Genomic DNA, 25,314 nt, shown 5'->3' with positions numbered 1-25,314 from the left:
TCCTCTAGAGTGATGACTCTTTGAGGACTTAATGACTTTGGGAGTAGCAGCAGAAACCGCCACCATGTCTAACGCTGCACCCGCTGAAGCCGCACCTGCTGAGGCTACTTCCACTGCCGAGGGCGAAGCTCCACCGGCAGAGACTGCACCTGCGGAGGGAAAGGCCCCAGTTGAGGGCGCTCCAGCAGAAGGAGAGGCTCCCGCAGAACCCGCGCCTGAGGAGCCCAAAGCTCCCACACCCCCTCCTCCAGATGGTAATGCGATAGTGCTTCATGAAATGAGTCTCGGTTGGGCTTTTAGCAGAAACACATGTGGGCTACTTTGTCAATATCATTGATCTCCTCTCTGGACTGGATGGATGATCCATGGCTACGTTTGTTTGGTGCGCAAGGGGCTATAAGTGACATTTTCGTAAGTTGACAGGATAACAAAACTTTGATATTGTTTGTTAATGGGTCTTTATACATCAAATATTTCGATGGAGATAATAGGTCTTATGTTGGTCCCTTTGTCACTGGATCTCTTCAAGGGCTGCTTTCTATAAATAGCCTCTCCGTTTTTGGTCCAAGATTGCACTTGCATCCATTGCGCGCCGCCAAACCCTGCGAACTATTCCTTTACATGTATTTTGAGATTATCTATTTTTCCACACCATTTGCAAAGAAAATAAGCAACATTCGTCCACGGTCAGTTCATATGAGATAACAGTAAAGCACTGAAGCCCCTACTTTTTAGAGGCCAATGTGTAAAAGAATAATTGCGGGCTTGTTGCGCCCTTTAACCACAAGCCTACAACGTGTCGTGTAAGTGGTTGTGTAAGGCACTTGAAAGCCTGACTACAGGGTCAAGTATCCCATGCTTGCTTATTCTACCCAATTGCATGCTGATTGTTAGATATCTCACTGTATATAAGAGATATTGATGAACCTTCTTCATTTTATATTAGTGTTCCATCCGTTGTGCATCCTTGCCTGCCCTGATTCCCTGGATAAACTATTGTGCACGGGAGTAGGCTACTCTTTAATGGTAACTCTAAAGAACAGAGGAGGCTGATGGGATGAGCTATAGGAGGACAGACTCATTGTGATGGCTGGAATGGAATCAATGGGGCGGGTGAGATGGCTGGAATGGAATCAATGGGGCAGGTGAGATGGCTGGAATGGAATCAATGGGGCAGGTGAGATGGCTGGAATGGAATCAATGGGGCAGGTGAGATGGCTGGAATGGAATCAATGGGGCAGGTGAGATGGCTGGAATGGAATCAATGGGGCAGGTGAGATGGCTGGAATGGAATCAATGGGGTAATGGAGCTAAGTACCAGCACGTCACATTGTCTACTGCTTGAGCTCCTGTTCCTCTTATAGAATATTAGCTCAAAAGTATTGTGGAGCTCCTGCACCTAAATATAAACAGTGCCGACAACTATTTCAGTCCAAGTCAAGCACTGAATAGAATCAACCATCTCAAACATATGGAAACCATATTAATGACTCAGTTCCATTTATTCCATTCAAGTTATGACAATGAGCCTGTCCTGCTATAGCTCCGCCCACCAGGCTCCCCCATGGAAGTTAAAAATAAGTATAACTAAATTCAAAGCAATTCAACTGAGACATGAAACATGAAAGTCTAATTCATTTGACAAATCTTTTATCAAAAGGATATGCCACTTATTAACGCAAAGAATACATATAGGCATACCATTTCAAAATGTAGTTTGATTATAAGTGATTGTTCCCACCCATGACCTATTGCATTCTGTGGATTTCATTTTTCTCCTGTTATTTAAAAACATTAATGGAATTTTGAATTATTATAGACAACCCACAACATGATCTTAGAGCATTTCCATACCACTGTAATTTTTTAAATTTTATTTTGGAGAATGAGTTAAAAAAAGTGAATGTTTCACTCTTATGCTCCATGGTATTGGTAACCACATATGATGTACCTTTTGTTGTTGTTGATTGTGATAGAATAATAAATAAGTCATTTGAATTTAATTTAATTCAATTCTAATTCCTTTAATTCAAATGTTGCTTCCTGTGTGGGGTGGCCAATTCAAATTAAATTCACAACTCAATTTAGAATTGACCACAGCTCTGTTAACTACATCATATATTTTGCCTATTGGCTAGTAATCAATCTAATATCAAATCGAATACCGCCCGCTACAGAGGAAGCTGCAGCTCCTCCCGCCACAAAGGCGCCTGCTAAAACAGAGGGTAATGCATGCATTGCAATACTTCATTTACATATTTCTTTGACCTTTATTTAACTAGGCAAGTCAGTTAAGAACAAATTCTTATTTTCAATGACGGCCTAACAGTGGGTTAACTGCCTTGTTTAGGGGCAGAATGCCAGATTTCTTCCTTGTCAGCTCGGGGAGTTGATCTGGCAACCTTTCTGTTACTAGTCCAATGCTCTAACCACTAGGCTACCTGCCGCCCCAAAACATATCATTAACTACATCATATATGTTGCCAATAAGATTGTAATCAAACAAATTCCTAAAAAAATCTAATACCAGCCGTTGCTGAGCCTGCTGCCGCGGAGGCGCCTGGTGAGCCAGATGGTATCCACGCATTGCAATATACAGAAGTCATAATTTACAGCGCATATAAACTACTTAATATCAGTTGCCTATAGGCTGGTAATCAAACTAATATCTAACGCCAGCCACTGCTGGGCGAGGAAGGTGCAGCTTCAGCTGTCGCTGAGGCACCTGTCAAGGGTAAAGCCAAGATGAGAGAAGTTTGTCTTGATTAGGCTACTTAAGTTTCCAATCACGGTGTAAAGCTGAACTTCCGCGACGCGGATTGAATAAAGCTCTCAGGAGTTGTTAGCCAAAAGTGATTTGCGATTATTTTAAATAGGTATATCCATATTGAGAGGCATATGATGATGAAGATGTCACCTGGCACCCTGTGGATTGGTAGTGAGACTATTACCACCAGCGGGGGCTTCGCCCTCAGCAGCAGCATCAGAAGCGGCTGATATTCATTAAATGCTAGAGAGATGTTAGAACAAAAGCTGATTTTAAAGGTTTCAAAATATCTTACTAGATGTTACAAAATGACAAGCTTAAAGTATGTGGATAGAATGTGCCGGTACGTGAGTAAAGAGATAAATATGTTACAGTGAAGAGGTTAATAACCTCTACGGGATCAGTGTTCCCCCCCACAGGACGGTTGAGCTAATTTCCCAGGACATAGACACATCTGATATGGGCAGAAAGCTTAAATTCTTGTTAATCTAGCTGTACTGTCCAATTTACAGTAGCTATTACAGTGAAAGAATACCATGCTATTGTTTGAGGAGAGTGCACAGTTATGAACGTGAAAATGTATTAATAAACCAATTAGGCACATTTGGGCAGACTTGATACAACATTTTGATCAGAAATGCAAGGGTTCATTGGATCAGTCTAAAACGTTACACATACACTGCTGCCATCTAGTGGCCAACATCTAAATTGTGCCTAAACTGGAATAATACATTGTGGCTTTTCTCTTGCATTTCAAAGATGATGGAACAAAAAAAAAAAACGTTTTTTTTCATTGTATTATCTTTTACCAGATCTAATGTGTTATATTCTCCTACATTCATTTCACATTTCCACAAACTTCAAAGTGTTTCGGTTCAAATGCTATCAAGAATATGCATATCCTTGCTTCAGGTCCTGAGCTACAGGCAGTTAGATTTGGGTATGTCATTTTAGGCGAAAATTAAAAAAAGGTTCTTATCCTTAAGTTAAAGGCAATGTTCCCGCTTTAGCTGCATATGTCGGCTCAATCGGAAATTACCTTCTTATGGCTGCAATCCCGCTAACGGGATCGATATGACAACAGCCAGTGAAAGTGCAGGGCGCCAAATTCAAACAACAGAAATCTCATAATTAAAATTCCTCAAACATACATGTGTTTTATATAATTTTAAAGGTAATCTTGTTGTTAATCCCACCAAAGTGTCCGATTTCAAATATGCTTTTCAGCGAAAGCACCACAAACGATTATGTTAGGTCACCACCAAACCACAATAAGCACAGCCATTTTTCTAGCGAAAGATAGCAGTCACAAAAAGCAGAAATAGAGATAAAAGTAATCATTAACCTTTGATGATCTTCATCAGATGACACTCATAGGACTTCATGTTACACAATACATGCATGTTTTGTTTGATAAAGTTCATATTTATATAAAAAAAATCTGAGTCTACATTGGCGCGTTACATTCACTAGTTCCAAAAACATCAAGTGATTTTGCATAGCCACATCGTTTCAACAGAAATACTCATCATAAATGTAGATGATAATAGATGTAGATGATAATACAAGTTATACACAAGGAATTATAGATATACCTCTCCTTAATGCAACCGCTGTGTCAGATTTCAAAAAAACTTTACGGAAAAAGCAAACCATGCAATAATCTGAGATGGCGCTCAGAACAATAGCCAAATTAGCCGCCATGTTGGAGTCAACAGAAACCAGAAAATACATGATAAATGTTTCCTTACCTTTGATGAACTTCATCAGAATGCAGTCCTAGGAATCCCAGGTCCACAATAAATGCTTGATTTGTTCGATAATGTCCGTTATTTATGTCCAATTAGCTACTTTGGTTAGCGCGTTTGGTAAACAATTCCAAAGTCACAAAGCGCGTCCACTATAACGTGACAAAATGTCCAAAAGTTCCGTAACAGTCAGTAGAAACATGTCAAACGATGTATTGAATCAATCTTAAGAATGTTGTTAACCTGTTTGGCGTGCAAGCCCGACGTCGGTACACTTATGACAACAGCCAGCTCAAAGTGCAGGGCGCGAAATTCAAAATATATTTTTTTTAAATATTTAACTTTCACACATTAACAAGTCCAAGACACCAGATGAAAGGTACACATCTTGTGAATCAAGCCAACATGTCCGATTTTTAAAATGTTTTACAGGGAAGACACAATATGTAAATCTATTAGCTAACCACGTTAGCAAAAGACACCATTTTTCATTACTCCACCAGTTATTTACTCCATCAGTAGCTATCACAAATTCGACCAAATAAAGATATAAATAGCCACTAACCAAGAAACAAATTCATCAGATGACAGTCTGATAACATATTTATTGTATAGCATATGTTTTGTTAGAAAAATGTGCATATTTCAGGTATAAATCATAGTTTACATTGCAGCTACAGTCAGAAATTGCACCGAAAGCAGACAGAAAAATTACAGACACCAACGCCAAATAACTAAATACTCATCATAAAATATTTCTGAAAAAATACATAGTGTACAGCAATTGAAAGACAGGCATCTTGTGATTCCAGACAATATTTCCGATTTATCAAGTGTTTTACAGCGAAAACAAAATGTAGCGTTATATTAGCTTAGCACAATAGCCAGAAACACTTGGGCGCCGGCGACTACGGCAGATATATAAATAACATCATAAAATGGGTCTTACTTTTGCTGATCTTTCATCAGAATGTTGGACAAGGTGTCCTTTGTCCAGAACAGTCGTTGTTTGGATTCAGAACGGACACTTTCCCTCTTCATTTAGCAAGCGCGCTAGCCGGGTGCCACGACACTCTCCATGTCAACAAACGGAAGAGAACGGAACACAGCAAAACTCCCGAAAAAATTTCAATAATCTGATGAAACCATATTGAAAAAACATACTTTACGATGATATGGTGACATGTATCAAATAAAATCAAAGCCGGAGATTGTAGTCGCCTATAACGGAAGCTAAACAAAAGGCAATCACACTGTCCAGCTCGCGCTATTCAGAGTACCGAAAATGGTGGACACGAGATTCCAAGATCATGTGTTCCAACTCAGATCGAGATAATCACCTCATTTCTTCTCTCACAGCCTCTTGACAACCAGAGGAAGGTGTATGACGTGTATGTATACTAATAGGTCTTGTGCCCATGTATAGGCATGAAGAAGAACAGAGCATCGATTTCAGACGTTCCACTTCCTGGTCAGGAAAAGTGCTGCAGAATGAGTTCTGTTTCACTCAGAGAAATAATTCAAACGGTTTTAGAAACTAGAGAGTGTTTTCTATCCAATAGTAATAATAATATGCATATTGTACGAGCAAGAATTGAGTACGAGGCCGTTTGAAATGGGCACGATTTAACTGGCTACTCAATACTGCCCCTTGCAGCCATAAGAAGTTAACATACATCTTGAATAACGTTCCAACCGGAGAATTACATTGACTTCAGTTGAGCGATGGAACGGAGCTGCCTCTCACGTGAACGCGCATGTTCAATGCATGGTCACCTCATGGCAGTGATTACTCATTCCTGTCTCCTTCGGCCCCCTTTCAAATTAGAGTCATCAGACAAAGTTCTATTGACTGTTGACATCTAGTGGAAGCCGTAGGAAGTGAAAACTCATCCATATCTCGCTGTAATTTCATTGGGAGCTTGGTTGAAAATCTAGCAGCCTCAGAAAAAATCCAAACAGGAAGTGGAACTTCTCAGGTTTTTGCCTGCCATATGAGTTCTGTTATACTCACAGACATAATTCAAACAGTTTTAGAAACTTCAGAGTGTTTTCTATCCAATACTAATAGTAATATGCATATATTAGCAACTATGACTGAGGAGCAGGCCGTTTACTCTGGGCACCTCTGTGCACCTTTCATCCAAGCTACTCAATACTGCCCCTGCAGCCATAAGAAGTTAAAAAGATGTCGCGGAATTTGTAACGCTTCAGCTTTACAGATTGAATAGAGCCCTAACTTAATAGCGCTAAAGGATCTCAATGATATTTGAGCATTTTCACCATCATGTTAGGCCCTTATTAGTCTGGTCCCAGATATGTTTTGTGCTGTCTTTCTTGAAAATTGCTATGCTCATTTTTATAGTTGACATAAAAGACAGCACAAGCAGATCTGGGACCAGGCTCGTATGTCTTTTGAATTAATTAATTAGATGAATCTCTAACATGTAACTAACACTAGCTGATGCTGCTGCCGACAGGTAGACCCTGTCTTGTGAAATGGATCACTGATACCTTCACATCTGAATATGTCCAATCCATTCCAGTATGGGATCATGTTAAGGTGTATGTAGTTTGGTATACATATAGGGCTAAAGTTTTTCCTGTCCCCATGACCTGACCAGGGAAGACTCGCAGCCCTAGTTAATGATAACAGTGTACCAGGGAATGATCCGGGCCTTAGATAAAGATTTACAGTGCACCAGGGAACACTCACTCAGGGTCCTAGTTAAAGACTACAGTGTACCAGGAAACACTCCCGGCCCTAGTTAAAGACTACAGTGTACCATAGAGCATTGGATAGGTGTAGACTGTTTTCATCTTTCTACTGGACAACCAAGAGGTATTCAGAAAGAGATGGGATTGGCTGGAATTGATTCAAGAACACTGCTCTCATACCTGCTGCCTCTAACCTTTAAATAAATGCACATTTAACATAATCTGCTCCTGCTGATGTGGCCCCCACAGAGGAACCCCCCACAAAGCACCCTCACTCCACCCCCACTCCAGCCCCAAAGGGTAAACCAACCCAACGAGCTGAGGAAAGATTGGTCAAACCGTTACGGAGCTCTTCACACGTTCTCCTATTACCATTTTTATCATTCATATGATAACCCAACATCATGTCCTCAAGTTGTACGTCGTCTGAATTGTGTTTGCGTTTCCAAACTGTAGAGCCCTATTGCCATGTTTCCTTTGAAATGCTAATCCAATAAGGCAAATTATTTCCTGTTGCGTCTTGAGTTGTACATTGTCTGAATTGTGTTTACGTTTCCAAACTGCAGAGCCCACCAGCGAGCCCCTGGAAGTGACAGTGGAGGACAAGAGTGACTCTTCAGTGACCATCACCTGGAGGCCTCCAAAGACCATTCCGGCCAACTCTGGATTGGATGGATACACTGTGGAAATCACCAAGGAGGGAAGTAAGTCCTTAAAGCCCACTTCAGCCCTTAACTAGCCTGGTCTTAGATCTGTTTGTGCAGTCTTGCTAATTCCTACGGTCATGGGCATGACCAATCTCGGACCAGGCTACCCTTTAACTACTAAGTTCTTGAATGCTGTTATGTTGTCCCATTGGATTTTGTACATCTCTGATGTAAAACAGAGAATTATCGAAGGTAAAACTGAGAATTAATCACAACCGTATGAAAATGTTTATTGATTGTTTTACCTAACACCTTACAATGAGGCTCCGTTACACTGTTAGCCGATACAATTGTGAATTATATTTTATTGGTTGGTCAGACCTATCAGTTGCGACTCTTCCCTGCATGTCACTAGTTGATTTATACCGTACCTAACCTCTCGCTATAAGGAGAGAGGCATTTCTGGCAGTGTCATGAACTAACTGGTGCCTGCTTTTAGATTCCAACCTAATGCTAATGTCAGTAACAGACTCAAGTCAAATGACAGAGAAGATACCTCAAGTTATGCAACTACACGGTTGACCTTGCAAATGCGGTAATGCACCCTGAAAACACAACAGAATATATTTTTATACATGAATCTTCTTGATTCGTCTATTTAAAAATATTGTTTTGGGCCCAGATAGAATAATAAGACCTGCATGTATGAATGCATGGTGCAATAAAATGACAGGACTTAAATTTTTGGGCTTCCGAGTGGCACAGCGGTCTAAGGCACTGCATCTCAATTCAAGAGATGTCCTTACAGTCCCTGCATCGAATCCAGGCTGTATCACATCTGGCCATGATTGGGAGTCCCATAGGGCGGTGCACAATTAGCCGGGGTAGGCTGTCATTATAAATAAGAATTTGTTCTTAACTGACGTGCCTAGTTAAATAAAGGATTTTTTAAAAATCAGCTGTTAGCTGCTGCTTATTGTCCTCACTGTGTTCATTCTCCTGCCACTGTTCCATATTGTCCTCAGTGTGTTAACTGTTCTGTCACTGTTCTATATTGTCCTCTTCCTGTCACAGCCGAAGACTGGAAAGCAGTCAACGAGGACCTGACCGTGTCCTGTCGTTATGTCATCAAGAACCAGACTACCGGCGACCGGCTGCTGATCCGGGTGGTGGCTGTGAACTCCGGTGGCCGCAGCCCCCCTGCTACCATCGCCGATCCCATTCTGGTCAAGGAGGTTGGGGGTAAGCAAAGAAAAGCAATACAGTGCATTTGGAAAATATTCAGACCCCTTGACTTCTTCCACATTTTGTTACGTTACAGCTTTATTCTAAAATTGATTAAAACCTCTACAGGATCGGTGGGTCCCCTACGGGACGGTTGAGATAACGTAGGTTGTAAGTAGCAAGATCATTTCCCAGGACATAGACATATCTGATATTGGCAGAAAGCTTAAATTCTTGTTAATCTAACGCCACTGTCCAATTTACAGTAGCTATTACAGTGAAAGAATACCATGCTGTTGTTTGAGGAGAGTGCACAGTTGTGAACTTGACAAGTTATTAATAAACCAATTAGGCACATTTGGCCAGTCTTGATACAACATTTTGAACAGAAATGCAATGGTTCATTGGATCAGTTTAGAACTTAGCACATATGCGCCTGAGATGGAATAATACATTCTGGCCTTTCTCTTGCATTTCAAAGATCATGGTACAAAAAAATAAAAAAAAACGTTTGGTTTTTTCTTTGTATTTTCTTTTACCAGATCTAATGTGTTATATTCTCTTACATTCATTTCACATTTCCACAAACTTCAAGTCTTCTTGGGTATGACGCTGTGAAATAGTGATGTGCAACATACACCTAGTTTCCTGAAACGGGTCACATATAATACACACACACACACACACAGCCCTGAGCTACTTTACTTAAGAAGCATACCATGGTCCATTTCTGCCAACCAGAAGATGTGATGGTTTTCTTCCACGTACTTCAAGTGGACAGTACTGTATTACCGGGTGGCTATAGCAGCATGTCCAAACTGTTTGTGATGGGCGGTGTCCGTCTTTATTGTTGAAATAGCTTTTCAAAACAGCAGACGTTGAAATAGCTAGGGAGAACCAGATATATTTTCCATCTCAGATATCCAAATGCCGTTGGCTTGGCACATCCCTGGCCTGTTAGAGTAATGCAAGTGGTCTTCTCAGATTATTCCCACCAAGAGGGTGGTAGAACTCCTCAGTCCAAGCATGGAGCAGCTCCCCAGTTGTTAAGTGCCTAAAGTACTACCTTTGACACCTTTTGGATGCATGTTTTCACCGGTGTCTTCTTACTGTGCATTCAGGAGAAGTAATTTTTAGTCTTCCTCAATGATAACTTTTAATGATTAGTCAAGCATCTTCATTTACCAACACGCTCTCATAGTCTCACTGCGGAATTATACATGTTTTTGCACTTTTCTCCAAATGTTAAATTGCAAAGTTGCTCCAAATTTAAAATTGTTTCTGACACGCTTCTCCTGCTCCGCATCGTTTTGTTAGTTAAGGTTTGGCATAGGGTAAAAAATTCCTATGCCAAACAATCCGGAGTCATGGGATTACATTAATCTGCCACCCCTCATCCACAATACCCAAGCCTTGATGGTAATAGCGTTCACTGTTGTGACTGGTTTTGAAGGCATTTCCCTACATCCTCAGGACATGGACAGACTTCCAATTTCGAAGTCAATCTTGTGCGGTCTGGCTGAATTTACAGCAATCATCATGGAATCAAGTTAATTGACTGTATACAGTGGTAGGCCCTGGATTTTGTGTTTTATTCAGAGTCAAAATTTCTAAACATACAGTAAAATCGTAAATAGTTGGTAGACCTACAAAAAAAAGACTGAGTCAATTAAAAAGTAATTTATGTAAAGAGAGATCATCAAATGTGTAATGGAGATATTTATCGGAGGGGAATGAAACCTGAACCCCAAGGACTGTCAATGTCCAAGTCCCATTGTCAAACTTAGCCATTGGTCCACCAATAGATGCGTCAGGTTTCCCACACAATGGAAAAACCTCTAACTTTCCCACAAATCCTTAGGAAAATTGTTCGGATGTGTCTGCTAATTAACACAGATTGAATTTGGAAGGTTTGGCATCGGGTTGATTCCCAAGTCAGAATGCGTGCTGGAGAAGTGACAAGCCAGCGATGGTGCGATGGTGACAAGTGTAATCGTTGGGGGTTGGGGACATTCCAAAGTGTCCAGTCTACACAGAGGTGGTGGGGACAGGGGAGGGATCTAATGTCTTGTATGCCTTCTAAGTCCTTTGAGACGACCAGGGACTCAGTGTTTATTTTTAAATATGCCACAGACTGACAGGGACAGGGCAGTTCTCTTTTGACCTGATCCCCTCATAAGGAGTGTCAAGTTGGAACGCTCCACAGAGAAACACACCTAACTCTACCATGACCGATACCCAGTGGGTTGGTTGGTTTTTTTCATTCATTTTCTGATAGCAGCACATATTTCTGCCTATAGCACTGGACATCCCATGGCACTAGTGCATAGATTTTTTTAGGAGTGGGAATTCAATTATAGTTTCTATGTTCTGTTATTAGTTAGTTACAAATATCAACCGTTCTGTCCATGTTTTAACACATACAGCAAGCCATTTGCTGTGACTGATGTGTTTGTGGGGAACCCTATGGTCGAGGAGAATCTACAGTACAGTATCAAGTTGAGTGTGATTCTTAATGCAGCCTGTATAACAGTGTGAGCTGGGGTAACTATAGATCTCCATCATGTGTTCTATTTATATTTCTGATGCGATGGTGTGAGTTCAGATGGGACCTGTTCTGATGTGATGGTGTGAGTTCAGATGGGACCAATTTAGAGCTCTGAGATGGTCTGAGTTCAGATGGGACCAGTTTAGAGCTCTGACATGGTCTGTGTTCAGATGGGACCAGTTTAGAGCTTTGAGATGGTCTGAGTTCAGATGGGACCAATTTAGAGCTCTGAGATGGTCTGAGTTCAGATGGGACCAGTTTAGAGCTCTGATGAGTGTAACTCTGCTAGACTCAGCAGGTGGTTGGTTCCCAACTAGATATGGTCTGGAATACAGGATAATCTGTCTCCAAGGTACAGAGTGGGTTTTGAGGATTTGTTTTTTAATTCTTTCTGATACATATTCAAATGCTTGTTCTAAAGTATCCTATCCATAAAGTGTTTCAGTGATTTTACTTATTTGAACAGGTTGATTATTATTATTTGTAAACTGTTTGTTCCGTCTGTAGCTCGCCCCAAAGTCCGCTTGCCTCGTTTCCTGAGGCAGAGGTATGTCAAGAAAGTTGGTGAGAAGATCAACCTTGTCATCCCCTTCTCTGTGAGTTTGCATTATGAGATGATGAGTAGGCCTGGGAGTTTGTCTAGACAACATGACCTGAGCAGGATTTTTAAACAATTGGACCCTAGCTATAGGCACATTTACTATTTAATGTTACTAGGGGCTAGAGTTTTATCACATTGTCAGTAAAGTCTCCTGGGCATGATGTGAAATCATTTGATGTTGTAGCATGTCCATACAGATGTAAGTTAGACTATTGATTGAGCCCAACCTTGTGTTCTTTACTGTCCTAGGGCAAGCCTAAGCCAGTAGTTAGCTGGTTAAAGGATGGAGAGCCCCTTGACCCAAAGAGGGCCAACATCCGTACATCTGACACAGACAGCATCCTGTTCGTCCGTCAAGCAGAGAGAGTGGACTCTGGCTCATACGAGATGTGCGTGAAGGTGGATGACTTTGAAGACAAAGCTGCTATCATTATCCAGATTATTGGTAAGTCAAATTGTATTAGACTATCCAACCTTTTTTTCATTTCCAAACAGTTCATGACGTAGCATTAGCCTCTGACTGTCATGGTATATTTTGATAATAACTAGGGCCAGGTGTTGTTCCTGGTCAGGTCATGTGATCAGGAAGAAGTCCTGGACCTAGTCCTAACTGACCTGGAGAGCGATTGAGTTGTTGTGAGTTGATTGATACTAATGATGCAACCCATATTGAACCTTATATCTCTGTGTCTGCTCACCCACAGAGCTGCCTGGGCCACCAGCCAGCATTAAGGTTGCTGATGTCTGGGGATTCAATGTTGCCCTTGAGTGGACCGCACCTAAAGATAACGGAAACACAGAGATCACAGGCTACACCGTCCAGAAGGCTGACAAGAAAACCGGGGTGAGAAACCCGTCACTTACGTTATAATGCCAAAGTGAATGACAACTTCTGTAGCCAACTCGTTTACACAATTCCCATTGATTCAGCAGCAAATATTATCCCTGTAATTTTTCTATTTAACCTTTTATTTAACTAGGCAAGTCAGTTAATTAAGAACACATTCTTATTTACACTGACGGCCTAGGAACAGTGCCTTGTTCAGGAGCAAAATGACAGATTTTTACCTTGTCATCTCAGGGATTCAATCAAGCAAACTTTCAGTTGCTGGCCCAACGCTCTAACCAGTAGGCTACCTACCGCACATAATCACATCCAATCCAAACAAACTTTATTTAAAGGTACATCTCAGTACACTTTACACAAAAAATAGACCCCAAAAGAAAAGAAAATTCCTATAATAAGACTTTAAAATATAATTAATGCTCATATGGTGTCTTGCCCAGGACTGGTTCAACATTCTGGAGCACTACACCAGACTAAACGCTACCATCTCAGACCTCATCATGGGCAACACCTACACCTTCAGGATCTTTGCAGAGAACAAGTGTGGACTCAGTGAGGAATGTGCCAGGACCAAGGAAGAAGCCACCATTGTGAAGGAGGGTGAGACATTCTCCACACCACCCCTTTCTAAAAACATCCCCCTGCAACGTTAAAATGTTGGAGAATGTTAGAAGGAGTGGGACAGTAAAGTCTCCTTTTAGCTAGATGTCCCTATTTAAGACCTAATCCATGCTCGTGTCTCATTGTTTTTCAGTTATTGACTATAAACCTACCCCGTTCGTGGAGCGTGACTTCACCGAGGCTCCCAAGTTCACCACTGTTCTGAACGACAGGTCCACCACTGTTGGCTACAGCACCAAGCTGCTGTGCTCTGTGAGGGGATCCCCCAAGGTAAACCTTCCCTCTCTCAAACCAGCTCAGTACTGGAGGTTATTCATGGAACTTGTAGGCTAGGCTAGCAAAACTGCTAAGATTCTAACACACCCACTCATTGTTTGTTGGGTGAGATTGTAATGCCGATGGCTCCACATGCCAGGCCCATGCACACAGACAGCTGCCAGTTGTGCCTTCCCTTCACCCTTCACCACTGAAGAAGGCTGTGAAGCTGAAACGTCTGTGAACGCTATCTCTGATGCAGTGAAAAGACTTAAAAACATTGAATAATGGAGTAGGCTTTATGCTCCACCTTTTGAGTGCGGACCGATTACACCTTCTTGTGCGCCTTCACTTTTTCCCTGGAAAATATTAATGGATGTGGATACACATATGTCACACACGCATGCGCACACACACACTCCTGTCCATCCGTCCCTGTCAATATATTTACTCATAGCAGAGCTGGTATGAGAAGGATCTTTAGTCTCCTTGTCAGCCTGCTGTCTGAAGGCTTCCAGCCTGTCCCCACCCCCCCACCAGATACACTGGGTTGCCAGTTGTCACAGCAAAGCAGCATTTGGCATAGGGGGGGGGGGGGGGGGTTGGGAATTTACCTCCGTACAGGATTAGGTTCTGAGTCTCTGAGCGGAGCCCTGGACCCCTGGCCAGCTGGGTGGGTGGATGACAGAGAGGGGTTTGAAGGGTCAAATGTGTGACATTCCTGCCTTGAGGGGACCATGGGGGTCATTTACACTGAGCCACACAGTGCCCCTGTCTCATGCACCCTAGAGACAGTGTGTCTTCCGAATAGCTGTTACATCAAAGAAAAGGGCTTAGAAACCAATATAGCTAAGCGAGTGAGTGTGTGTGTGGCTCAGTTGGTAGAGCATGGTACTTGCATGCTAGGGTTGTGGGTTCCATTCCCATGGAGATCAGTATACATCTGGCGGCTGATAATTAATGTGATGTTCCTTTATTGGGGAATTAGATTTTTCATTGAGGTATGTCCACTTTGCAATGCGCGGATCAGATTTAGTAGGGTGCATAGTAAAATACTCCAAGTACACAGAAACTGAAGTAAACAATTGTGACTTTAATCATGTTTCCATCCACAGTTATGATTAAAGTCATACTGTATAAAAAAAAAAGAATAAAGACAGCTGTGATGGAAACAACGTTTCGGTGAAATTTTATAAACGCAGACAGATAATTTGTTTGTTTGACATGGTGGGATCTTTTTGTGCAGGTAAAATGAATGATGTGAGAAATGGCTGTGGAAATGCCTTCATGCTCAAATATTGATATAATAACCATCATATCAAATCAAACTGGGAGTCACATGATGATATGGTGGTTGTGGTCCTCCCACTACATCTCAGGAAAGCCTGCAGTTGATTAAACTACAGATGAAATAAATGATGATGAACTGCATAGGGTGGGGAAGGTGCAGAGTGATGAGCTTGATGCTCCTTTCCAATAAATGCTGATGGTTTACTCTGGTGACATGATGATCGATTCTTGACTGCCATTTGACAAATAAAAATATTCTCTCTCTTATCTAACAAACCTATCGGTAGAGTTGATAATGCGATGGAAAAACATTGAACATTAGAATTTTATTCGGTACATGAAAACTTAGGGCACACAAAATGTACTTTTTTGCTTATGTCATCGCACACTGATTTTTATCCGCAGCAAGTCAGGTGGGAAAATTTGCATATTTGTAATGCAGATTTTAGAATATTTGCGTGATTGGATGGAAACCTAGCTGCTGACAATAAAACTTAAAAATTCAAACAATTGATCTGAACCATAGAAATGACGTACTGTGTCATTGCAGCCTAAGATTATGTGGATGAAGAACAAGATGATCCTCAACAACATGGATAACCCCAAGTACAGGATGATCAGCACAGGGGGCATCTGCACCCTGGAGATCCGTAAGCCTGGCCAATATGACGGTGGAGAGTATGTCTGCAGAGCTGAGAACCAACTGGGGAAGGTCGACACCGGCTGCAAGCTGGAGGTCAAAAGTAAGTAGTAGTTGTGGTAAGAAGAGAAATAATAATTATATATTTTTCCTACTAGTACCGACTTTGCTGATAACTTCTGTACTATTGAGAAAAAAATTACTTACTACGATTGTGGTATGTGGTTGTCTCCAGGGTCTAACATTGACACCCGCCACCCGCCAAATGTGGGTAGATTTTGGTATTGGCGGGTAGAATGTTTATTTCAGCAGCCACGTTGGCAGGTGGTCACACAGAGCAAAATGAAGAATATTCATTAATTTGCATAAGTTTCTCATAAAACATGAACAGAATATATAAATTATTCTCATTTCCTGCAATTTTCTGAAGAAGCAATGATGTGAATTTTGGTAAATCAAATCAAAGTTTATTGATCGCATACACAAATTTACATGTGTTAAGGCAGGTGAAGCGAAATGCTTGTGCTTCTAACTCCAACAGTGCAGTAAAATGTCTCTCAAATACACAATATTGAAAAATCTAAACAAGAAATCAAGAACTAACATTCCAAGTAGATTTATTAGAGTGAGAATATAAATACTTGGTGTGTATAGACAGAATACAGAACATAATTTGGAAAATAATATGGTAATGTACAGTGAAAGGTATATTAGGATGAGCTATGTGGAGAATACAGTATATACATACACAGCGAGTAAACAGTATATAAACAGAATACTACACCGGCTCTGACGCTCGTCTTATGTGGCAGGGCTTGCAAACTACTACCGACTACAAAGGGAAGCACAGCCGCGAGCTGCCCAGTGACACGAGCCTACCAGACGAGCTAAATCACTTCTATGCTCGCTTTGAGGCAAGCAACACTGAGGCATGCATGAGAGCATCAGCTGTTCCAGGTGACTGTGTGATCACGCTCGCCGTAGCCGACGTAAGACCTTTAAACAGGTCAACATACACAAGACTGCGGGGCCAGACGGATTACCAGGACGTGTGCCCCGGGCATGTGCTGACCAACTGGCAGGTGTCTTCACTGACATTTTCAAAATGTCCCTGATTAAGTATGTAATACCAACATGTTTCAAGCAGACCACCATAGACCCTGTACCCAAGAACACAAAGGCAACTTGCCTAAATTACTACAGACCCGTAGCACTCACGTCTGTAGCCATGAAGTGCTTTGAAAGATTGGTAATGGCTCACATCAACACCATTATCCCAAAAACCCTAGACGCACTCCAATTTGCATACCGCCCAAACAGATCCACAGATGAATCAATCTCTACTGCACTCCACACTGCCCTTTCCCACCTGAACAAATGGAACACTTACGTGAGAATGCTATTCATTGACTACAGCTCAGCGTTCAACACCATAGTACCCTCAAAGCTCATCACTAAGCTAAGGATCCTGGGACTAAACACCTCCCTCTGCAACTGGATCCTGGGCTTCCTGACGGGCCGCCCCCAGGTGGTGAGGGTAGGTAGCAACACATCTGCCACGCTGATCCTCAACACTGGAGCTACCCAGGGGTGCGAGCTCAGTCCCCTCCTGTACTGTACTCCCTGTTCACCTACGACTGCATGTCCAGGCATGACTCCAACACCATCATTAAGTTTGCAGTTGTAGGCCTGATCACCGACAATGACGAGACAGCCTATAGGGAGGAAGTCAGAGACCTAGCCGGGTGGTGCCAGAATAACAACCTATCCCTCAACGTAACCAAGACTGACATTATTGTGGACTACAGGAAAAGGAGGACCGAGCACGCGCCCATTCTTGAGCTTCAAGTTCCTTGGTGTCCACATCAACAACAAACTAGAATGGTCCAAACACACCAAGACAGTCGTGAAGAGGGCACGACAAAGCCTATTCTCCCTCAGGAAACTAAAAAGATTTGGCATGGGTCCTGAGATCCTCAAAAGGTTCTACAGCTGCAACATCGAGAGCATCCTGACTGGTTGCATCACTGACTGGTTGCATCACTGCCTGGTACGGCAACTGCTCGGCCTCTGACCGCAAGGCACTACAGAGGGTAATGCGTAAGGCTCAGTACATCACTGGGGTTAAGCTCCCTGCCACCCAGGACCTCTACACCAGGCGGTGTCAGAGGAAGGCTCTAAAAATTGTCAAAGACTCCAGCCACCCCAGTCATAGACTGTTCTCTCTACTACCGCATGGCAAGCGGTACCAGAGTGCCAAGTCTAGGATAAAAAAGGCTTCTCAACAGTTTTACCCCCAAGCCATAAGACTCCTGAAAAGGTAATCACATGGCTACCCGGACTATTTGCATTGTGTGCCCTCCCCCCAACCCTTCTTTTTACGCTGCTGTTACTCTCTGTTTATCATATATGCATAGTCAATTTAACTATATATTAATGTACATACTACCTCAATTGGGCCGACCAACCAGTGCTCCCGCACATTGGCTAACCGGGGTATCTGCATTGTGTCCCACCCACCACCCACCAACCCCTCTTTTACGCTACTGCTACTCTCTGTTCATCATATATGCATAGTCACTTTAACCATATCTACATGTACATACTACCTCAATCAGCCTGACTAACCGGTGTCTGTATGTATCCTCCTACTTTTATAGCCTCGCTACTGTATATAGCCTGTCTTTTTACTGTTGTTTTATTTCTCTACCTACCTATTGTTCACCTAATACCTTTTTTTGCACTATTGGTTAGAGCCTGTAAGTAAGCATTTCACTGCACGTGACAAATAAACTTTGATTTGAGAATGAGGTTGTAGCGGTATTTATTAGAGAGGGGTAAAGATAAAGATTTTGTTCGGGCGCAGGTATTAACCATGCCGAAAGGAAAAGAGTAGAATAGAGAGAGTACCACTACCAGACCCACACACATCAGCAGAAGAGACTGCCTAGAGTGTAGCCTGTTTACCAGATAGCCAGTGGAGAGAAAATAGAATGCACACCCTATAAAACCCACATCACAGCACAGGGGTAACCCCACCAAGAATACCTCATACAATAATAATGGCAGAGCAATTGAACAGCAACTTCATACAAGAAAGAACCCAGTCATCAACAGAGGATTTGCAGTAATATGTATTATCTTCACGTGGAGGAGTGCAGAGGGTATGACTGTGGGGGGTGTTCATAAACACAACAAATGCCTTAAAAATGTCCACAATCTTATCGGCCACATGTCATTAGTACACCCCACCTCAATACAGTTCAAATTACAATACACAACTGGCAAGCAACCTCCCTTTTAACTAAAATGTCCACCCAAATACTTCTGGCAGGGCAATAATAGTCCAGCTCTAATGAACTTCACTGTGAAGAGCATTTGAAAAATAGAAAGTCTGTTGCAAGGTAAAGCACTGGAACGACAGATGAAAGAGAGAAAGAGAACAAGAGAGATCTTAGCTGTGGTCTTCAGGCGTACTGTCTGACCGTCCGATGGTTTGTATGTCAAAGCTTCGCAACAATGTTGCTACTAATCCATGCGATCCATAACCGGCGAGGTCCCAAACGATAACAACCACGACCTAGAGCGGTCACACCGATGATTGAGTTAAATTCTTTATAAACTACACACGCTGAATACAAACAACTTCTGCAGCATAGCACACACAATCAAACTGTCGCGCCACCCAAGAGCTCCTCCCCAAAGAGCTGAACGAGCTGTCTTTATTTTCTCTTTCCTTACTGCTGATGCGCTCTTAAAAAGGCTCCGTGCTGGATTTCCCCACAAGGTGACCAGCGTTCAATGACTATCTAGATACATAGGGCATACTGTAAGTCTCAAGGTGCAGGGCTAAGTACCGGGCAGTTAGCCAGCTAGTGATGGCTGTTCAACAGTCTGATGTCCTGGTGATAGAAGCTGTTCAGCAGTCTGATGTCCTGGTGATAGAAGCTGTTCAACAGTTTGATGTCCTGGTGATAGAAGCTGTTCAACAGTTTGATGTCCTGGTGATAGAAGCTGTTCAACAGTTTGATGTCCTGGTGATAGAAGCTGTTCAACAGTTTGATGTCCTGGTGATAGAAGCTGTTCAACAGTTTGATGTCCTGGTGATAGAAGCTGTTCAACAGTTTGATGTCCTGGTGATAGAAGCTGTTCAACAGTTTGATGTCCTGGTGATAGAAGCTGTTCAACAGTCTGATGGCCTGGTGATAGAAGCTATTTAACAGTATGATGGCCTGGTGATAGAAGCTGTTTAACAGTATGATGGCCTGGTGATAGAAGCTGTTTCTCAGTCTGATGCACCTGTACTGTCTCAGTCTGCTGGATGGTAGCAGAGTGAACGGACTGTTGCTCAGGTGGCTGAGGTCCTTGATGATCTTCTTGGCCTTCATTTGACATCAAGTACTGTAAATGTCCTGGAGGGCAGGCAGCGTAACCCCAGTGATGCGCTGACCTGACCGCATCACCCCCCCCCCCGAGTGCCATGCCGTTGAGGGTGGTGCAGTTGCTGTACCAACCGGTGATGCAACCCAATAGAATGCTCTCAATGGTGCATCTGTAGTAGTTTGTGAGGGTCTTTGCGGCCATACCAAATTTCTGCAGCTGCCTGAGGTTGAAGAGGCGCTGTTGTGCCTTCACCAAGGTGTCGGTGTGGTGGGACCATTTCAGGTCCTCAGTGATGTGCGGCCAAGGAATTTGAAGCTTTTGACCCTCTCCACTGCAGCCCCTGTGGATAGAGGCGTGCTCCCTCTTCTGTCTCCTTTAGTCAACGATCAGACCCTTTGTTTTTTTACATTGAGGGAGACGTTATTTTCCTGGCACCACTCCGTCAGGACTCTAACCTCCTCCCTGTGGGCTGTCTCGTCATTGTTGGTAATCAGGCCTACCACTGTCATGTTGTCAGCAAACTTGATGACTGAGTTGGAGATGTGCTTAGCCACGCAGTCATGGCTGAACAGGGAGTACAGGAGGGAGCTGAGCACGCACCCCTGTGGCTACCCTCTCCACCTGGGGTCAGCATGTCAGGAAGTCCAGGATCCAGTTGCACAGGGAGGAGTTCAGACCCAGGGCCCTGAGCTTAGTGACGAGTGACGCACTATGATGTTGAAAGCAAAGCTGTAGTCGATGATCAGCATTCTCACATAGGTATGCCTCTTGTCCAGGTGGGATAGGGCGGTGTGCAGTGCAAAGGCAATTGCGTTGTCCATGGATCTGTTGGGGAGGTATGCAAATTGTAGTGGGTCTAGGGTGTCGGGCAAGGTAGAGGTGATATGGCCCTTGACTAGCTTGTTAAAACACTTCATGATGACAGAAGTGAGCGTACTGGGCGATAGTCATTGAGTTTAGTTACCTTTTGTTTTCTTGCATGCACGAACAATAGTGGAAATATAGAAGCAAGTGGGGACAACAGACTATGATAGGGAGAGATTGAATTTGTTCGTAAACACTCCAGCCAGCTGGTCTGCGCCTGCACTGAGGATGCAGCTTGGGATGCCATCTGGGCCAGAAGCCTTGCGAGGGTTAACATGTTTAAAAGTTCTACTCCCGTCAGCTACAGAGATCAGGAGCCTGCAGTCCTTGTGAGCAGCAGGGCCTCCGACGGAGGCACTGTGTTGTTTTCCTGGAAGCAGGCGAAAAAGGTGTTAAGCTTGTCTTGGAGTGAGGCGTCGGTATCCGCGACGTGGCTGGTTTTCCCTTTATAATCCTGAGATTTTTTAACATTCATTAATTAATTAAGACTCAGGTCACAAAACATTCAACGAAACTGAGCAATATACCACATTTCTTCTTACTAGTGATACATTTGCTTTTTTAGAAACATTACAAAGCATGCTTTTCCGTTTATTTATTTTGGGTGTGTAATTATGGCAACTACAAAAAATGTGTCCGGTAAAATATCTGAGTGGCTGATAGATCTTTTTGAATCTACCTGCCACTGTGGCTGGTGGACCAAAAATTTTAGGCCCTGGTTGTCTCACCTTGTTATCTTAAGACGAATGCACTAACTGTAAGCAACTCTGGATAAGAGTGTCTGCTAAATGACTACAATGTAAAATGTAACTTAAGTGCTTTCTTATACGAGGGTGTATCCGAGGAAGAAGCCTCACCAAAGTATAAACCGAGTTCATCTATAATATAGACACTGCTTTTGCAATCAAATGTATTTCTGCTTTAGCATTTGTTTCGGTGATGTTTTTACATTTTGCATTATCCATGCAAATTTAGATCTCGTTATTTGTTGTATTTGAATCAGTCTGTGGAAATATTGCCATTGGTTCATGATCACTAAAATAATGATATTTACCTCAACAGAGCCTGTTTATGCAGATGCTGACAAAGACAAGGAGGCAGAGTGAATGCACATGCATACAGGTCAGTCACTCTTGTTGACATATTTTACGGTTTCATATGGAAAGTGGGCTTCAATTTACAAAATTGGCCTGAATACAGAAGTTGAGTGTGAATCAACAAATAAAGGCCTCTTTGATACAAACTACACATCTTTAAAATACCTGGCTTTAACCATGTCTTTACTTTTTTTTAAATTTAAATCCATATTGGCATTTAATTTGCTTTGACTTTGGTCTTGTTTTTTTACATTTGTTATTTATTTCACTTTTATTTAACCAGGTAGGCCAGTTGAGAACAAGATAAAACAAAACAGTGCGACAAAAACAACAACACAGAGTTACACATAAACAAACGTACAGTCAATAACACAATAGAAAAATGTACAGTGTGTGCAAATGTAGAAGAGTAGGAAGGTAAGGAGAGTACGTTTATATTATTGGAGAGAAAGTTTAGATTTAACCATCATATTGTCACTTAGTAATAAAAAAATACCTATGAAACCTGAGAATTTAGCACCAAAGTTTATTTTAATATGTATCAGAGTCTATTTGTGTGCTGGTACATCTTCTCCAAGGCTGGACTTACATGGAGAGGCCACATCCCCATTGCAAGGGTCTGAGTGCCAGTACTAGCTGCTGCTCATAAATTACTCCTGTAATGGCTCCACATACACTCAGTTGGGGGACTAAATCACATTTCCTTGACTCAGCAGTAGGGGGCCCATTAGGGACCAGCGAGACGGCGTGATTTACTACCAGGATCCACTGTAATGCAAGCAGCTTGTCACCCCCCAGGGTGTTGAATTTCCACAGTGGACACGACAAAATAACAATTTATGTGTGATATCATTAATATTTATACTGGCTTTAAAAAAATATATATACTTTGTCATACAGATGTAGGATTTTAATGTGATCACTTTTGTTGCTGAGAATTTCCTGCACATTTCCTGTTGCTGTAAGATAATTTTTCCCTTGAAGGAATCGGGCTCAAATTAAGATCCTACATCTGTAACTGTTTATCTATTAGTAGCCTACTTAAGCTCTTGGAATATGCCTTTTGTAGGCCTGCTACTGCAGTTCTAGCCACCTCAGTTGGCTAAATATGGCATGTGAATTGACAGCTGTTCTGTTATTTACACCTGTTACAGTCCCAAGTTAGAAGCAAGCTGAATGAGGCCTTTACAAGAAAAGGTGAGGCCCACTTTATGTGCTCTAAAACTGTACCCTATCTCTCTCTTTTGATGTGAAATAGGTTTTTGGAAAGATTCAGTGAGTTTGAAAGTTATAAATGCCACTTGTTTTTCTACAGGACGGTGCTGGATGCTGGGAAAAAATGTACATATAACTGGAAAGAACATACAATCAAATTGTTATTACCTACAACCTCTGTATCCTAACCTATCCCACCCTATCCTATATTTATGAAGATTAAACATGTGTCCCCTTTATTTGTATTTTTCCCCTAGTACTCTCTGAAATAGTTAATATCCATGTCCACAACTCAGATGTCAACAACTGTCTGTCTCACAATGTCATTCTGAATAGGTCTCCATTATATAGAACAAATCGATTGTTCCTGATTGGAGATTAAAGCTGTAAAACCTCGGAATGTTTGTTACAATAAAGATTTTGATTCATGTTTTGGTTTTGGTGAATAAACCTTCTCTAACCTGAAGTAAAAATGACAATGTTGTTGACGGAAACCTACTGTACTTACTGATGTGAGAGAGAACTAGTGCTGGTTATGACATGACATTAGAGTGGCATTTGAAAGGGTGAATCCAAGATGATCAGATATCAGTCTACACTTTGGCTGGATTCACATGAGAGTAACAGACAGTAGAACTGAGAGAACTGAAAGAACCAGGGCAATAGAACCGCTAAATCAAGAGGCAGAAGAACTTGTCCAGCCTTTGGGCGCTGTCTGGCTCACACAAAAAGATACAAGTGAAACAACAGCGTGTAGTATGACTGTCCCTCCTGTAACTGTCTTATCACACAGTCATGGAGTAATTGGCATAGTGATAAGAGGCTGTGTTGCCAGAGATATGTAGATTGTTGCCAACGATAACAATATGAAGAGTTTGGATGTCAGTCCACACAGTGGCCGGATGACAATGTGTGTTTAGGAGATATGGAGAGAGAGGATGCAGTTGCAGTGTCTTTATTCACAACAGGACTAACCTAACGTAGCAGGCGTAAAAGGAACCAGCCCGAAGGCATGGTAGACACAAGAGCACCACTATTACAACAGCTCCCTCTAGTGTCCTTACTTGCAAATGACAAGATGCATAGAGGTTATTTATATTACTGTGAAGTAGCTATAAGGCACAGGAGGATGGTGCCACCTTGATTTGGGAGAACGAGCTCGTAGTAATGGCTGGAGCGGAATGGGTGGAATGGTAAACACATGGTTTCCATGTGTTTGATGCCATTCCATTTACTCCGCTCTGGCCATTTTTGTGAGCCGTTCTCCCCTCAGGAGCCTCAACTGCTATAAGGAGGTTCTCTCTCTCTTGCCCGCTCTCTCTCGCCATGTCTCGCTCTCTCTCTCTCTCTTTCTTGCTCTCTCTCGCCATGTCTCGCTCTCTCTCTCTCTTTCTTGCTCTCTCTTTTGCCTGCTCTCTCTCGCCATCTCTCTCTCTCTGTATCCCATGTCAACAGAAAAACCATAAACCAATGGATTGGTAAACAAATGGTTTCATCTATCAAATGTCTGTGGATAATCTTAATGTTGATCGATTACAGTCCAGCCAGTGTCTAACATGCTACATTATTTATTAAAGTGCTACATGATTGATTGGTAAGGAACGGACCTTGACGCATGCACTAAAATGGTTTTGCACTAGTGCTCCCTCTTCCCTAAATGAGGCCGCTTACTTTACCTTTAGAAACAAGCTAGTTCAAGACAGAAAATGTACTATGGCGATGGCTGTGGAATGGGAACTCCATTTTGTTTCAAATAGCTCTGTAACACCGTGTTGCGTAGTTTCAATCACTGGTAATGCAGTAGGCCAGGGCTGACGGCTGCTGCGTCAAGGGTATCTTTAAAGGCAAT

The 25,314-nt window shown here is 42.3% G+C and overlaps 1 protein-coding gene across 1 annotated transcript; it reads left to right on the top strand.

Annotated features, from left to right (window-relative positions):
* Positions 1-36: 36 nt before the first annotated feature.
* Positions 37-23,895, top strand: LOC120024266 (myosin-binding protein H-like). The gene is made up of 12 exons (XM_038968465.1): positions 37-254; positions 7,800-7,937; positions 8,955-9,122; positions 12,160-12,248; positions 12,503-12,698; positions 12,958-13,097; positions 13,541-13,700; positions 13,855-13,991; positions 15,817-16,009; positions 22,216-22,275; positions 23,405-23,447; positions 23,566-23,895. Exons 1-10 carry the CDS (start codon positions 65-67, stop codon positions 22,257-22,259), a joined length of 1,455 nt encoding a protein of 484 aa, XP_038824393.1. The 5' UTR covers positions 37-64; the 3' UTR covers positions 22,260-22,275; positions 23,405-23,447; positions 23,566-23,895.
* The last annotated feature ends 1,419 nt before the right edge of the window (positions 23,896-25,314 follow it).

Source organism: Salvelinus namaycush, chromosome 2, assembly GCF_016432855.1.
Source record: "Salvelinus namaycush isolate Seneca chromosome 2, SaNama_1.0, whole genome shotgun sequence".
Taxonomy (NCBI): Eukaryota; Metazoa; Chordata; class Actinopteri; order Salmoniformes; family Salmonidae; genus Salvelinus; species Salvelinus namaycush.
The sequence above is the reverse complement of the archived record's forward strand: the minus strand, read 5'-3'. Positions and strand labels throughout refer to the sequence as shown.